At 36.4% G+C, this 18,929-nt stretch overlaps 1 protein-coding gene across 1 annotated transcript in view; it reads left to right on the forward strand.

The window, feature by feature from the left end:
• The window catches only part of LOC133648923 (ephrin-B1-like), a 124,070-nt gene that overhangs the window by 101,879 nt on the left and 3,262 nt on the right, over positions 1–18,929 (forward strand). Inside the window, exon 4 of the mRNA XM_062045464.1 lies at positions 12,677–12,784. Coding sequence (XP_061901448.1) covers positions 12,677–12,784 — 108 coding nt within the window. The remainder of the gene's footprint in view (positions 1–12,676; positions 12,785–18,929) is intronic.

Genomic DNA, 18,929 nt, shown 5'->3' on the forward strand with positions numbered 1-18,929 from the left:
GGTTTTGGAATTGGATTGCATTGTTATGGTATTGCTGTGTATTGTTTTGTTGGATTGATTAATTTAAGAAAAAAATAAAATAAAATTAAATGAGTTTAAGAACATTTCTCAACGAGCTATTGCAAGGAATTTAGAGCTGATCACACGATGGTACAAACACTCACAGAATAACGACGGATACCAAAAACGTTACGACAGACCATCCAAAAAAACAGAATACATTTTTTTTAACTGAATAAGACACTCAGAATGTACATGGAAATACAGAATGTGGAATTTTACAATACTGACTATGAACAATAAAACACTGAATATTGAGCATTTATGAACGTTGCTCCTCTTGACATCTTTCATTATCAAGCAAGAACAAAGAAGGATGCAACAAACACTGCGAAACAAATGCAAAGGGTAAAAAAGATTTACATATTTGATACAATATAATTTTTCTGCAGAACTTTGACTGCCTTCGTCTGACACTCGCATCTCAGGCTTGCTTCTCTGTAAACAAAACCTGCCCACTCTGGTTCGTGCCTCATCTGCATGGAGCTGTTTTGATGTAGTTCCTATGGATGTATGTTCAATTCATGTATGTCACTCAAAAGTGAATATTCTAACATTGGAATAACTCCTATAGTTTGGAAACATCTAGCAGGCTGGTGTTCTAGTGATGTCTACTACCCAACGCTACTGAGCATGTGCACAAACACACACATTACAAATATTTGCCTCAAACAAAATACCAATCGAAAACAAATGAGTAGTGATTTTAAATTATATTTCTTTCATTGTATCTTCTGACCAGCAAGCATGTAGACAATTACAGCATGACACAGTCCACATTGGAAGTTCACATTGATGCAAAAATGGTAGCTTACATTTTTGCTTTAATCACCGTTTTATGCCATTGCTAGATTTTTTCGAGGAAACTGCAAAATTTGACAGAACACAGACTTTAAATGTTTATTATGTTGTTTTATGCCAAGGTCTGTTGTAGCGTGAAGTGCTGCATAAACTGCCTTTTTTCTGCTTTGCAAGACCTGTGTCACGTGACTTAAAATTTGACATCTCATTGGCTGGTTCTGAGACAGGATCAATAGCTTCAGTCTTAATTTACTGGAAGTGAGTCTTGAGTTTTGAAGCAATAAATATTTCTGTACTGAATTTTTTTTTTACACAAAATTATTATACGCTGCTTTTTTTTTGTACACACTATAAATTGTAAGACAGTCTTTAAACACACTGCCATGTTAAACACATACATTTTTCTCACAATTATTTTATTCAATGAAATAATTAATGTAAAAAAAATTCAGTTCACAAAATTCAAATGCAAAAAATTAAGTTTCATAAATTCAGTGTCCAAACAAAGCTTTCGTGATAAAGACACAGATTAACCTCTAAACAGAAAACGACAAACCAGATCTGCGATGAGGTGGCGACTTGTCCAGGGTGTACCCCGCCTTCCGCCCGATTGTAGCTGACATAGGCTCCAGCGCCCCCGCCACCCCAAAGGGAATAAGCGGTAGAAAATGGATGGATGGATGGACAAACCAGATTGTCAAACGTTAATGGGTCACAGCACAGATATATTTGGCATTCCTATTTAATTATACATCATTATACGAATGAACAGTCACTTGTTGATACAAATTGGGTTTATGATTGTGTGCAAGTAACTCAAAATAACCAAATGGGTTTTCTGCATTTGCGCCAATATGTGCATCAGTATGATGAATAATTCAACAGAACATTTTCCACTTCATTTACAAATCCTAATGTTTATGTACAAATTAGAATAAATCAAATGATTTAGCACCAGCTATAAATAAGAAATGACTTAAAGGAATGCCTTCATGTCCTGATTCTTAAAAAACCCAAAATGGACACCAAACGAGAGATGGAACTTAGCTCGATTCGTAGTCTAAAAGTTAAGGTGTGTTTATGTGTAAGTGGCCTTTGAAAGAAGGCTAAAGATGCCGGGTAAGTGACTTTTGTTTAAATATGTTTGGACACAGCATTTGCTTTGCAGCATATTTGACTTACTAAGCAGCCTCACATATCCTGATCTTGACAGGGTGCTGTACACAGATGTGTAACTCATGCGTAAACACCCACCATCCTTATAGCCCCCGTCCAAATGAAACATCTGCCTGCCGTGATGATCTGATCCAGCCTTTAGAAAATAGTCTTACATGTAAGACATAAACTGACAGTAGATGCTGGTGTGTGTGTAGTTGAGATTTGAAGGCTGGCTCGCAGCATAAGAGCAGCCTTTCCTGGCACTCCATTGGAAAACAGAAACTAACGAGCTGCTGATGTTAGCAGGGTCGGAGTTGGAGCAAATTCAGCCGATACAGTGAAAAAATACCCACAGTAATTTCACAAACAAGCAGGCGTTGCGATATTCTTCCATGTAGGTCACTTCAAGCATCCTGCAGCCTGAGATCTCACCACCAAATGACAACACAGCTGCAAGAGGGCAGGCCAGCCTCTGCTTTTAAGGCTTTAGACAAATCCCTGAACTTAATGGAAGTCGAACGCAAACATCTGACTCAAGGAAATTTCTAGGAAACTTCTTCTCGCCTCGAGTGGGTTCATATCCCTCCCGGCTGTTCCTTAACGTCTGAACAGAGTCTGTGCTTATTTCCCAAAATGGTCTAAACTCTGAAGTGATCAGTCACTCACAATGTCTGTGCCCTAAAAACCTCGTTTCAAAAGATGCAGTCGACCAAGCTAAAACTACCTTTATATCTATGTATTTATTTATTTATATGTAAAACAACCTACATACTAATGTATGTGATTACTTTCAAACACACTTTCAGTGATGGATATGTTGAAAACAAAGTACCGCATATTTGCAAATATGACCTCTTTTTTGGTTATGTAATTGATTGTTCACAACTACAGGTATTTACAGTGCATCCAGATGGTATTCACAGCGATTTACATTTTCTACAATTTGCTATGTTACACCCCTATTCCAAAATGGAATAAATTCATTTTTGTCCTAAAAATTTTTAAATAAAATCACATTTACATATGTATTTAAAGTCTTTGCTTAATACGTTGTTGATGCACCTTTGGCAGCAATTACTGCCTTAAGTCTTTTTGAATATGATGCAACAAGCTTGGCACACCTATCTTTGGGTAGTTTCGCCCATTCTTCTTTGCAGCACTTCTCAATCTCCATCAGTTTGGAGGGGAAGCGTTAGTTTTCATCCAGGATATCTCTGTACATTGCTGCATTCATATTTCCCTCTATCTTTACAAGACTCCCCATTCCTGTCACTAAAACACATCCCCACAGCAAATGGGCAAAGAGGAATGAACAAAACTGCCAAAACATAGGTGTGCCAAGTTTGTGGCATCATATTCAAAAAGACTTGAGGCTGTAATTCCTGCCAAAGGTACACAAAGACAGTATTAAGCAAATGCTGTGAATACATATGTACATGTGATTTTTTTAGTTGTTTAGTAATAATAAAATTGCACAAAAAAAATTAAAAAAAATTCACATTGTGATTAGGGGGTATTTTCTGTAGAATTTTGAGGACAAAAATACATGTATTCCATTTTGGAATAAGGCTGTAACATAACAAAATGTGGAAAAAGTGAAGCGCTGTGAATACTTCCCGGATGCACTGTATGCTATAAGGAGCAACACTCAGTACAGACAAATAATGATTAATATTAACGAAACAGATGCATCTCAAAACATTAGGATATTATGCAAACATTAGTTTATTCTTCATCTATTGTTTATTTCATAAGAGACCAATACGTTTTTGCAGTTCTTTTGCTGAATATGAATAACCTTTTTAAACTCCTCTTTAAAAAATAAAAAAGTAATTTATTTTGTATAAAGTAGTTGCTTTGGGTAATACAATATTCTATAATAGTTTATGTTATGTCATAAAATGTGTTTATTTTATTTGTCTATGCATAGGTATCTGTTGAATACACTTTTTTTTAATCATCCACCACATGCCCTTATACCTGCTGTATTGATTTTACAAAAGAAATGCGTGGGATACATCTCCTGTTGCATTATTTGTGTTTAACTTCATTACATGTTTAGACAATAATAGTGTTTGGTGCATTTAGACCGGAATAGAAGGGGATACAATAAAGACAAAAAAAAATTGGGGGAGGGGGGGCAAGACAGAGAGAGACAGTAACAAAAACAACAGAGCAACAAATATAGTATTTACAAATATGGTAACAGTATTCAAATACAAAGTAATGAAGTACACTAATATTAATAATACTTCTTTTGACAGTCATATTAGGGAGGTGTTTAGGTAGGTGTATCATATCATGATGAATGTATATTGCAAAAAGTTGTTTTTCTTCTTAAAAACTCAATAACTGCATTAATAAAACACATAATAAGGCAGTCATTTTGGGAGGACACAGCTTCCTTATTGCCCAATATTTTAGCATTTAAATGAAGTTCAAAAAGCTTGTCCCATACAGAGGAGCATACTGGGTCGCAGGAGAATATATTTTTGACACTTAAGACAATTTATTGAAGCACTGAGTTTAGGGTTTTATTAACCGTAAGCTATACTCGTCAACATTGGTAAAAAAAATAATGGAATACGTTCTTACGCCATCAGACGCAAGAAAAAAAAGTACCGATATTTTACAAAAGCAGCATGGTACCTTTTTTTACTTCATTAGTACTGTGATACTTTATTAGTACCGGTATACCGTACAACCCTTATTTGGCATTAGTTAGTGACTATATGCACTGGACACTATTCACTTTAATGTGTGCATAAAGCAATTTGTTATTTTTCACCACATGTTTGGAAAAAGACACAAAATGAAAAGTAACTTTTACAGAAATGTTAAAAATACAGTATTGTGTGCAGTAAAGATGTATTTGTATGAATTACAGTTTAGCGGTGTCAATAATTTTTCAGTTGTATAATGTTTAATTGTTTCATGCACAAGGAAAGCCAGGCAGGCCGCCCCTCTCCATCACATCAATAAACTTGGTTGCCCTGCATCCAATTCCTGCTGTGTGGTCTGACCTGCTCATTAAACACTGAGATAATGTAGTTTCAGTCTGGGTCGTCTTCTTTACTGGAGATGTAGGACCAAGTCTAACCCACTTCCTTAGCTATGTATTTTGTTGGCGTGACAATGTTTCACATTCATAAATACACGCTTTGAAATGTCACATAGATATGCATGTGAAAGAACCATTTGGACCATCAGTGTTTTCCCACATGACTGCAAGCTATTACATGAAAACATTAAAAGCAAAACAAATATGTTAGTCCCCGAAAGTGTCCAATGAAACCAGAAAAGGTGTCTAGTATGTTAAATAAAGTAATACTGACGATTCTGAAATGTGGAACTAGCGCGGAGCAAAACGCAGCAGGACGAGAGAGAAGCCATGTTAACCGCAAAGATAACGTCCATGTCAAGTAGTGAAAGAACAAAAGAATAAGTGATTTGTACATTTTAACAGAAAACTGACTGGAACTGCGTTGCAGCAGAGAGTAACCAGCTCAGAAGAGAAAATTAGCAAGTAGATTTTTAAATCAAGACAGAGAACAATATTCACACTGCTAGTCATACACATGAATGGATAGATATAGATACAACACGCCTCTTTGAGCTGTGCCCTTACAACGAACAGGGACTTAGCATTCCTTGGTTATAGAAGGCAAGGAAACTAAATATACATACACATATACATATAAATATATACTGTCTATACATATATATATATATATATATATATATATATATATATATATATATATATATATATATATATATATATATATATATATATATATATATATATATATACATACATATATACATGCATACATTGTTGTGTAAATCGTAAATAAAAACAGAATGCATTGATTTGCAAATCCTTTTCAACTTATTTTCAATTGAATAGACGGCAAAGATAATATTTTTAATGTTCGAACTGAGAAACTGAATTTTTTGTTGCAAATAATCATTAACTTAGAATTTAATGGCAGCAACACATTGCAAAAAAGTTGGCACAGGGACATTTTTACCCCTGTGTTACATGGCTTTTCCTTTTAACAACACTCAGTAAACGTTTAGGAACTGAGGAGACCGATCTTTGAAGTTTCCGATTCCTTCCCATTCTTGCTTGATGTACAACTTAAGTTCTTTAACAGTCCAGGGTCTCCGTTGTGGCTTCATAATATAATATACGTAATTTTTTTTGTTTTGTTATATTGACAGACACACACACACACACACACATATATATATATATATATATATATATATATATATATATATATATATATATATATATATATATATATATATATATATATATATATATATATATATATATATATATATATGTATATATATATGTATATATATATATATATATATATATATGTATATATATATATATATATATATATATATATATATATATATATATATATATATATATATATATATATATATATATACACACTACCGTTCAAAAGTTTGGGGTCACATTGAAATGTCCTTATTTTTTAAGGAAAAGCACTGTACTTTTCAATGAAGATAACTTTAAACTAGTCTTAACTTTAAAGAAATACAGTCTATACATTGCTAATGTGGTAAATGACTATTCTAGCTACAAATGTCTGGTTTTTGGTGCAATACCTACATAGGTGTATAGAGGCCCATTTCCAGCAACTGTCACTCCAGTGTTCTAATGGTACAATGTGTTTGCTCATTGGCTCAGAAGGCTAATTGATGATTAGAAAACCCTTGTGCAATCATGTTCACACATCTGAAAACAGTTTAGCTCGTTACAGAAGCTACAAAACTGACCTTCCTTTGAGCAGATTGAGTTTCTGGAGCATCACATTTGTGGGGTCAATTTAACGCTCAAAATGGCAGTGTGTATATATATATATATATATATATATATATATATATATATATATATATATATATACATATACATGTATATGTATATTTACATATATCCATCCATTTCCTACCGCTTATTCCCTTCGGGGTCGCCGCTGGAGCCTATCTCAGCTACAATCGGGCGGAAGGCAGGGTACACCCTGGACAAGTATATATTACATATATATACATACTCTGCAGACTCTGCAGCATCGCTTGGACATCGGGGGCGGTACCTCTGGATTGGCATATATATATATATATATATATATATATATACATATATATATATATATATATATATATATATATATATATATGTATATATATATATATATATATATATATATATATATATATATATATATATATATATATATATATATATATATACGGTACTGTATATATATATATATGTATATATATATATATATATATATATATATATATACTGTATATATATATATATATATATATATATATATATATATATATATATATATATTTATATATATATATATATATATATATATATATATATATATATATATATATACAGTCTATATAAATAAATATGTTTGTGTGTGTGTCTATATAACACAAAAATAAAAATTACCCAATACGTAACAGCATATGTCAGCCGTCAAAGGAGGAGCCTTACTTACATATTTATAATAATTAAATCACCTTTAAATAGTAATGACTGTAAATATAATAATGCATTTATAATTGTATTTATAGTATATACATTCGTTTGAAAATGGCACATGTAAAACAACCCCAGTTGACTAGAATAAATAAAATACTAATACTTACATAATATCTTAAACAGAGAAGTACAAACTATATATGAATATGGAATACAATTAACAAGAACGCCATAAAGAGTAGTGGGTATTCAGTCTGGATTTAAACTGTTTCAATATATTTGTCCTCAAATCCTCAGTGCCATGCCATGTTTTGTTTTGTTATTGTCAATAGTGTGGTGTGCGTGTGTCCGTGTGTGTGTGTGTGTGTGTGTGTGTGTGTGTGTGTGTGTGTGTGTGTGTGTGTGTGTGTGTGTATTTTCTTCTTCAATTTTTTTGTACAGCAGTTTGTGTTTGCCACTTGCCTGTGTATAAAAAGTGCTATATAAATAAAAGGTTGACTTGATTTGATATGGAGTCAAGATGGCAACAAACACATTTTTCTTAAACTTTATTTTATGTTTGCCACAACAAGATCAGTAAAAGCATCTCAATGCCACACACAAAGTGAATAAAGTTGTGTAGTGGAGCACAAGGTGTTTTCTAGCAATTTATACGCACGTGATGTAAAAGAAAAAGGTACTGCAGAAATCTCCCCAAACATGGCAATTGTGCTGCGCATATACTGTAGTGGAAATACTACTTTTGTCAGAATTTTGCTTGTGGTTAAGGTTCAAGAATGTTATTTTCAACATCCCTTAAAAAAGGACCTAAAAATGACTATTTCCTTCTAATTACAAAGCAATTCCTACTTTTACAAAATCCGACTTTATTCCACTGAGATTAGGCCCCACCTAAAACATAACAGGAGTTATCTTAGAGCACTTTTGATCTGAGCCAGGATTGGAATTTTAAACCACACTTCTATTTTTAAAGAAAGCCAACCCAAAGTAAAAAAGCTCTCCTATCCTCACAGGAAGGAAGAAGTCGGCTGATTTAGGGTGGAGCGGCCACCTAATTTATGACGTCTTGTGTCATCTGTATTTTGTATCTGGTTATATAATTGAATAGAAGTCAGCCTCCAAAAATGGTGGGCCGTACTTGGCTCTGACCCCAGATGTCATTGTGTTTAATCCACATTCCCTCTGTCTCTGCAGTCCAATGCCAACACTTCCTGTAGCCAAATCCCTGAGCTCTCCCATATGTCCACTTCTTTCCCTTTTGCTCTCTGGGTTGCATGTCGGTGAACCGTCACAGCGTCCAGTAGGGTATTGGACATTGATCACTATTGGACTGGGATGTTCAACTAAATTGTTTTGGGTGCCACATTCCCAGAAAGCTAAGAAGTTGCTCCTCACCATTTGATTAGGATTACAATTTAGGGGGTACAATTCGATAGTAAATTGATTATTTTAGCATTTTTAGTTCCTATATTGTACATTATTATATTGCATATTGTTAATATATTTTATATTATAAATGTGAGTCTCTCACATGTTTTAACTGAACTTGCAAGCCACCAGTTGAATAACCCAAAGGATGAAAAAGAGAGGACCCAAAATTTTACCTTGAGGAACACTACTTTATTAACTTAAGAAGTTGAACAACTGACTATCTGAAGTAAACATTCTACAGGAACACCTTATTTACTGGACATAAAATCACATGATAGAAAAAAATATATAACTGAAATAAAGGAGAGGACTTAGGTAACACATCAGTTATGTAAATCACAAGTTTGGACCCCAGTGTTCTTTGTTAGCTCGCAAGATTACAGGACAACTTTTAGGAATTTGCTGCAAACATGTTTGTCCCCCAATATTTGAACTGAACTAGTGGGCCAGTATGGTGTCAATTCAGAGCCAGATTTGGTCCCCGGCCGCCAGTAGACATTTGCAAACATTTGTGTTTTGGGCTATTTTTAAAACATGTGTAACTCGGACAAAAGAAATACATCATAATCAAACGGCCACTGCAGAGGACACTGGTTTCTTAGAGAAGTGTTTTTTTAACCATTGTTGGGCCGCCAAAAATATCTGTTTCTCAGCTGTGGTCCATAAAAGAAGAACAAGAAGAAGTCTGGAGCTCAAGTCATGCAGAAGTTTGTTAACACATCATGACTAAAATGGTGAAGCTGTATTTTAGTTTAGTTAAGAAACATATTAATTATTTAGTTAATTTATTTTAGGACAACATATTTGTATGTAATTTTATTTTTTGTCAGTTATTTATGAATCCCCTTCAAATGTAGAGTATTTGGTTTGGTTTCTAATTAGCCTTACCTAAACCTAAGGTTGTGATGAACACATGCTTTCATATCATTTGAAAAGGTTGTTAACTGTAAGTTGGTTCAATATAATTATTAAGTGGGCCCCTGGCCCCTCTGTAGTGGAAAAGTTGCGGGCCGAGGTTAAAAAGGTTAAGAAACCCCTTATTAGAGGATATGTGCATTGTTTTCACGTGGGTCAAATGACAAATAGGTGGGGAATGATTCACCATCTCACGTCACTTCTTCTCAAATGTTCGTGTTCCGACTGTTGTGTTGTCAGGAAGGCGAAGCTGCGCATATTCCAAACATCTATTGTTGCTCACTCTTTCATGCGCCGCCATCCTCGTTAGAAATATGTTGACTCACCTCCTTGCATGCAACTCAGACCCCCCACCCCCCTCCTCCTTTCGCCTCTGCAGCTCCATCATTGTCGTCCCCCCCCCCTCGCCGTCTCCTCTCCTTCTGGCGGCTTGGCACTTCTGAGGTAGAAGCTGTCTTCATAGCTAAAAGAAATGTCATCGGCGCACGCAGAAAAAATGGGTCAGGACATTAGAACGCAAGCTGCACATGCTCAGTGGGCGACAAACAGTGAATCAGATCACCGTGTGTCCCCCCCCTCGCAGCCGCCGTAATGTGCAAACGTTTCCACCTCTTACCGCTGTCTTTTCTCATCAATTATTGACACTGCTCCGCAGCTCACGGCACTGCTCCCTTAGTGCTGCACTCACGGTGAAGTGGCGGCCTGGGCCTTGGGAAGACAAATGTGTTAATAGTGTGATTGTGTTTAATGGATGCTCAGGAAAACTGAATGCAATGCCGCTACAAGCAAATGTTGCTGCTATCCTACTCCTTCGTTATTACCCTTTGTAGGTCAAACTGAGTTGCGGACTGAAGTAGACTCATGCAAAACCGGCCATGAGGGACGTGGATGTAAATTGCCTGCTCGCACACGCTCCTGTGACACACACACACACACACACACACACACACACACACACACACACACACACACACACACACACACACACACACACACACACACACACACACACACACACACACACACACACACACACACACACACACACACACACACACACACACACACACACACGTACGTCTCCTGAGGCAGTGTTTTTAAACCTTTTTTGAGCCAAGGCACACTTTTTTCATTGAAAAAATCCAAAGGCACACCACCAGCAGAAATCATTAAAAAAATGTAACTCGATATTGACAATAAAAAGTCGTCGTCGCAATTGTTGGATATGACTTTAAGTCATAACCAACCATGCTTCACTATACTTGTCTCAAAGTACTGTCACCAGCTGTCACATCACGCCGTGACTTATTTTGAGTTTTTGGGTGTTTTCCTGTGTGTAGTGTCTTGTGCTCCTATTTTGGTGGTTTTGTTGGTATTTTCCTGTTGCGGTTTCATGTCTTCCTTCGAGCGATATTTCCCGCATCTACTTTGTTTTAGCAATCAAAAATAAATCAGTTGTTTTTATCTTTCTTTGTGTGGACATTGTTGATTGTCATGTCATGTTCGGATGTACATTGTGGACGGCGTCTTTGCTCCACACGCTTTAAGTCTTTGCTGTCGTCCAGCATTCTGTTTTTGTTTACTTTGTAGCCAGTTCAGTTTTAGTTTCGTTCTGCATAGCCTTCCCTAAGCTTCAATGCCTTTTCTTAGGGGCACTCACATTTTGTTTATTTTTGGTTTAAGCATTAGACACCTTTTTACCTGTACCCTGTCTCCCGCTGTTTCCCACATCTACAAAGCAATTAGCTACCGGCTGCCACCTACTTATATGGAAGAGTATTACACGGTTTCTCTGCAGAGCTCTAGACAGCACCGACACTCAACAACAACACATAATTTGCAGACTATAATTACTGGTTTGCAAAAAATATTTTTAACCCAAATAGGTGAAATTAGATAATCTCCTACGGCACACCAGACTGTATCTCACGCTCGGCACAGTGGTTGAAAAACACTGCCCTGAGGCACATGCAGATAAAGACCACATTGAGCCTTAAGATACTGTAGCCAGGAACCTGCGCTGCCGGCCTCGGTAATAGTTTATAACCGTCCTGCGTCTGCCTGACATGCCCTCGTAAAAAGCACGCCGCCGACCCGTCAGTGCTCACCGCACAAAGACTTCAAAGTGCGCACGCTGAAATCACTACAGACAGACTGATAAACTATCTGTTTCCCTCCTCTTCCTCATCTCCCTCTCCTCTTCCTGCCCTCCTGTCCTCGCCCCTCCAGAAGTGTGCCTCTTCTCAGGCCCAGTTAAAGCTGATGCAATAAATAAGACATATTATGGCCTTTTAACGTGATGAATAATGTAAAGCAATAAAAAGTTAATATATAACTACTTCACCCTCATTCTGCCATGCCTTAAGTGTATTGTAAGTACAACCTAGCTTTGTGCTCATGTGTGTTTACCCGTGTGTGTGTGTGTGTGTGTGTGTGTGTGCTGGTGAATGTCTCTGCCTTGGAAATTCCTGCTGATGTTAGATGTGAGCTCATTTTTTACGACAGGACAGGGATTCTGCTGTGTTTCACAGACGCTCGCTAACTCGTCCTTTCTCTCTTTTTTTTTTTTCTTTCATCGTCACACTTCTAAGACGCTCTCAACACGTTGCAAAGATAACCTTGTCTGCGCATGAAAGATATATCAAAAGATAACACCAACTATTTTATTCTGCCGCAGACGGCCATGTCGTTGTTATTCAGCGTATGCGGCTCGTCAGAGGCTGACTTGGTGTTTTTGTGTGCGTGTTTCTCTCACAGACCCAAATGCGGCAGTGCCAGACGATCCAGAAGATAACGCCATACCTGAGTCCAGTGCTAAGCCGCCAGACCAGGATCGAGTGGGACCTGAGATGCCTGGAAACCCTGGTAAGTAAATCATTATGAAAATGTAAATATTGTTAATGTTTACATGAAAACGCTGTTTTAATGTGAATTATAGAATAATCAGCCTTCAGGGTAACCTCTAGCAATGAATCAAATTGTATTCAAAAGACACAAAAACAATATGTAGTCCCTCTACCGTAGAGGGCATTTCAACTGGCGGCTTAGGGGCCAAATCCGGCCTGGCAGTAACATCAGACTACCCCTCGATTTCAGTTCAAAATGTTGAAAATATTTTTTTTTTGCGGCAAATTCCATAAAAAACACACTTCTGTTGTATAGAGAACTTGGAACAGTGTAAGCACATTGGAAGATCCTTGCATTGACATTTTAACCATCTAAAAGGCCAACGTACACTGTAGTGGACACTTGCATTTTACATAACAGGGCTATTTTGTCCTGAAATGTGTAACTCGAATAAAAGAAAGATCCCCAAAACAAATGTTCGCTACAGCGAAGGCTGGTTCTCCTAATAGTGAAGGAAGAAGTGCCCCCCCCCCCTCCCCAGTCTTTAGCTTTCTGAAAATGTGGCTTTTAGAACAATGCAGTTGAATAGCCCTGCTCTACTTTATGTACATATTGATTTTTCATCCCGTTTTTGGATTTTAATGGGTCAGTTTGGCAAAGAGGCGTCATTCAATTACGACTTTTTGTCTAATTTATACGACACTTTGAGGACATCCACGAGGTCTGTTAGGTACGTCCCATAATCTAATGATGTTCTGTATTTGGATCCTAATTTCTACCTCTATGTTAATATCTATGCTGAGCTGTGTTGGACAGACACTCACTACATGCCTCTCAGCAATTCCCACAGGACTGCAGTCTATTTTTGGGACTACGTTGTAGGGGTTGGTGCGGTCTGGATGACGTCATTGTCTAATTTGCAGTGTTGGCCATGACGCATGTGCGTATTATTACTTGTTTTTAAAGTAGTACATTATTCAAAGACAACTCTTTGTCTTACTATTAGTTATTAGAACCAACAATTCAGCTTTTCCTTGTAACACAAAACAACGAGCCATAGTCCCTGTATTTCACGGGTAAGGGTGAGGTGTTACCAAGCGACAAATGATGAAAAAAAAATTCAAAACAAAATCTGTAGAAAACATCTTATTTTCCCAATACCTGGCATTGTCAGTGTTTTGCTTGTTGTGCAGTTCTGATACTGTAGCGACAGTTGAGTTTGATATTCTGACCGTTTCTGTGACCGTGTTTCTGTGGTGTACTTACGACCGCTTCCTCGTCATCCCTAACATCAAGGTAGACGCTACGATACAGCCCGTCCCTTAAAACTGTGCGGATGGCCTTTTTCGCTATGCCCATCTTCCGGGTACTGCACTTGTATTTATGCGATTTTGCTATGATGGAAAATAAACATTTGCTAATCCATATTGATCGTCAGGTGCCTACGTTGTGATGCATTCAACAATCAATGTGTCAGCATACTCTTATACACACTCCCGGCACGTCTGGATCGCTGCTCCCACGCCAAATGTGTCACCTTTTATTTGATTACTAAGTAAACACCTGATGCAAGAACTCTTTGTCCTTCCCTTCAGGTGGCCTCAGTACCGAACTGGAAACTCTATACCAAAATATCAGAATAGAAAATACATTTACCCTTTTACACTTACTATCTAGAGCTGCCTGAATACTCACTAATGTTAGCAACGATGCTACATCTTCTTATTCTCTGGCAGACCAGGTACGTATGAGATGTGTTAAGAAGTGGGGTTACAATGTGGACTGCCCTCTAACGAGATCTTTTTATAGTTGGCCGCCACCAATAAATGAAATGTATGGGAGACACTTTACTTTTATTGCTGTGGTGTAGAAGTGGACTGCATCATCGGCGATATTTCTAATATTTAGATTACAGTATTTGAGGCAGAATAAATCACCCCATTATCTTTACAACGGCAGGATCGTTGATACAACAGTTGTCCTGTAATTGTTCTGTATATCTTTACCCTAATTAGCAGTGTAATTAAAAGCAGACGGTGGGATAATAAAAGCAGTCGTCTGAGCCTCCTCCAGCCCTCACGAGTCGTTCTTGTTTGCCATTTACCCCATCACCTTTCATCTGATGTTTTCCTCCAAGATCAATTCCCCAACTATCTTTTTGACTTACTCCACAACTTTGAATGGCAAGAAGTATATTCCAAGTACACACTGTTCTGCCTGGCCCAGCGTGATAAGCCACCCCCATTCAATAATTGCTTATTTGACATTAGCTGCTCTATAAAAAGATTTCCTAATATCCCTTTTCCGTATACGCGGGCTTTTACCTGTCTACCACTGTTAGATCAGTGATTATGTCAAGTGAACAGGTGAAAGGTGGAATGAAGGAAGTGTCATTGCGGCTTGAGGAGCTGATATTTCTGGGATGAAATTTCTGACAGCCTCCTTCCAGCATCGCCGTGTGCAGAATGTATGAAATTCCTCCTGCCTCTGATTGCACGGATAAGGCGAGGGATCGGTAGCTTTCAGTCATGTCATTTACTTGTCATTAGCTTTCAGGCACAGCAATCGGCTTCCCTTCCAATGGTTAAGTGCGGTGTGGTCAGTGGAGTGTGCAGACATAGTCATTATGTAGGATGGCAATCTGCAGGGTTATCTCTGGAGAGGCTCCTCTCTGCATGTTGCTGGAGCGGAGGCTCGTGGACAGTAAAGATGTGGTGCTGGTGGTAATGGCCTGGGGGCGGGAGGCTGGGTAAGGGTCTTTGGCAGCAGCTGCACGCATGCATGGAAAAGAGATTTGCTTCTCAGATTTCAGTCACCGGAGGAGACAATCATTCTCTCTACTGTCCAGTGACAACCCCCCACTTGCTCCTTCTTCCGAACCCCACCACAAACACACCTGTTAAAATAACTACACGATACAAATCGGATGTTTCAGTGTCCTTCCCAATTTGTTGTAATTGCTGCTCCCCACTTAAAGCGCGCCTCTCCAAGATGTTTTTTTTTTTATTTCTGCCAAGTGAAAAGTAAAGGTTATTGTTTGTTTTTGTTATCACCGTTTGTGGTAGTGCAAACACACAGAGAATGTTGATTAAAAAAAAACCTGTTAACTTTCTGTGAATATTTCTCTATACTATGTAGTAGGTAATAATCATGTATACTGTTTACCAGTGGTCCCCAACCTTTTTGTAACTGCGTACCGGTCAACGCTTGAAAATTTGTCCCACGGACTGTATTTTTATTGTATTTTTTTGTCATTAAAAAATACAATCATGTGTGCTTACGGACTGTATCCCTGCAGACTGTATTGATCTATACTGATATATAATGTAGGAACCAGAAATATTAATAACAGAAAGAAACAACCCTTTTGTGCGAATGAGTGTGAATGAGTGAATGGGAGGGATGGGGGGGCATTGGGTTGGTGCACTAATTGTTAGTGTATCTTGTGTTTTTTATGTTGATATTTTATTTATTTATTTATTATTTATTTATTTATTTATGTATTTATATAATAAAAAAAAAAAAAAAAAAAAAAAAATATATATATATATATATATATATATATATATATATATATATATATATATATATATATATATATATATATATATATATATATATATATATATATTTTATTTTTTTTTAATTTCTTTTGCGGCCGGTACCGGGCCGTGGCCCGCTGGTTTGGGACCACTGCTGTATACTATTACCCATACATGTACATGTATTTGTGGCGGGCTGTCACATATAGATTTGGTACCGCCAGTTTGCCTTCGCTCATAAATGCATACTACAGTACATAAGTGTTTTTTTTTTTTAACGCTTTTGGTTTGCCAGAGAATAAACGGACAGAGCAGGAGAGATCAGTGTTGCCAATTTGGCGACTCTACGCTATATTTAGCCAGTAATCTGATATTTCTAAATAGTCCCCTTTTTTTTTAAAGTGAGAAATAATTGTGAAGAGACTGACATCAAAGCATGTATCAGTATCACCATTTTCAGCAAGCAGCGAGTGCAACTGTGAGCCCCTTCCCCACATGAAAGTACAGGTGGCTCTGTTTTGTTTGTAAGACTTTTTTTAAATTGCTTTTTATGTTTTTACTCACTTTTTACAAATTTGGGGATGACATAATTTAATAGATCTGCATTACTGTTTACTATAGGAGTGTCTGGATCTGATGATATCGGCTTAAATCTAAAATGTTCAGTATGCTGTAAGCTCAAATTCAAGCAGTAAAGCACAGTACAAAAGGTAAATATGGAAGGCTATGCTGTAGGCTGTGAGGAGGTAGCAGCTACACAGCAGCTAAGCACACAAGCTGGACATACATAATAAATGTCCTTCATATTGCAGTCAAAAACACGACATATGTTGATATAAACAAATGTCAAATAATTATAGTTGCGTATTACTTAAATACAAAGTCTCCAAGGCAGAAGTGTATTGGAAAGTATCCAGTAACAAACGTGTCCGCATCATTCAACCTATTAATTTATTAAATTATGATCACTAAGTGTCACCAAAAACTATGTAGCACTCCACTTCAAAAGCATAAATCTGTCATAAGGTTAGTGTTTTTAATACCTACCATTGTTATCTGACTAATTTCACTTGATCAACTATTTTCTAATATTCCACACTATAAAATAACAAAAGTATGTACTTTGATGATTCCTGCTGATATCCTATCAGATAAATATTAGTATCGGCCAATACTATACTATATCAAGACACCCCTACTAATTACTACCAGATAAATACTATTTACTTATTAACACTAGTACATTACTCTTTACTAGTAATACTAATTTAATACAATTTACCAGTTCATACATAATACTATTTATTAGTTAATATTCATTTAATACGATTTACTAGTTCATACCTATTTAATGCTATTTACTGCCTAATGCTCATTTATTACTAATTTACTTTTCATACTTATCTAATATTATTTATTGGTCAACACTCATTTAATGTTATTTACTCCTTAGTATTCCTGTCGTACTATTTCCTAGCAGCAACAAGACATTAAAACAATGTTGAGAACTTGTAGAATTAGGTCCTGACGTTGAGCAACTCAAACATCATGTTGAAACAATGTTTTTTCACGACGTTTAATCAATGTTGGGTTCTGACGTTGATTTGACCTTTGAAATTTGGTCATTTCCCAACAACATGGATCCAACGTTGTACATCAACGTTGTCTCAATTTACAAATGTGACTAGTTTGCACTGTTGTTTATAAGTCAGTTTTAAAGGAAATGTATGTATAATCAACGTTGTTTCAATGTCTTGTGCTTGCTAGGTTACTATTTAATACTCTTTTCAATGCTATTTCCTAGTTAATATTCATATAATACTATAAACCAGTTAATACCCATGTATTACTATTTACTGGTTACTACCAGATATATAGAGTATATTACCAACTTCACGAAACATTGTTGAGAGGTGCGCATAAACCATTTTGGTGAGGATCCGGATAAATCTGCAGATACAGGAATTTATTACCACATTTTCAAAATAAAAAAGGCACTTGGTGTTTTTTTGTAATCCTAAAAGCACATATTTTTTAGGTCCAAATAAATGCAATTATATTTCTTTGAAAACATTTTTTTTTAAAGAACACTGTTTTTATATTTATGTTTGTCTCCAATTTATGAAGCTCAATTTCCCTTTTTTTTTTGCATTTCTGTTGAAAGTCATGCCAAAATATTTCATCAGCATTGTACAACTTATATATCATATACAATTAATGTACTTATTGAATATTCTCAAATTGGAACTACAGAAAGGAAGGGATTCATATGGCCCCATTCCTGTGTGGATCTCGCATGAGAGGAAGAGGGGTGGGTTAATAATTTTGCAATGCAGTCTGCCGAACATGATGAAAAGCGCCACTCTACATAGCAACTTACACTGTGGTCAAAGTTGGAATTGCGTCAGGTAAATTGTCATATAATTCGCCTTCCTACTAGTAGATTGCAATTATTTATTTTGTAAGTATTTTGTATCATTTATAATAATGATAATATAATTTGCGTTAATTATTTATTTTTATAATTGCTTTTCGTCATTCGTTTTCCCTTTTTAAAAAAAAGGGCTTTTTGTAATAAATACCTGCATCCTTAAAAAAACAACAAAGTATTTATTTTCATA

The sequence above is a fragment of the Entelurus aequoreus genome, linkage group LG04 (assembly GCF_033978785.1).
Source record: "Entelurus aequoreus isolate RoL-2023_Sb linkage group LG04, RoL_Eaeq_v1.1, whole genome shotgun sequence".
In the NCBI taxonomy this organism is placed as follows: Eukaryota; Metazoa; Chordata; class Actinopteri; order Syngnathiformes; family Syngnathidae; genus Entelurus; species Entelurus aequoreus.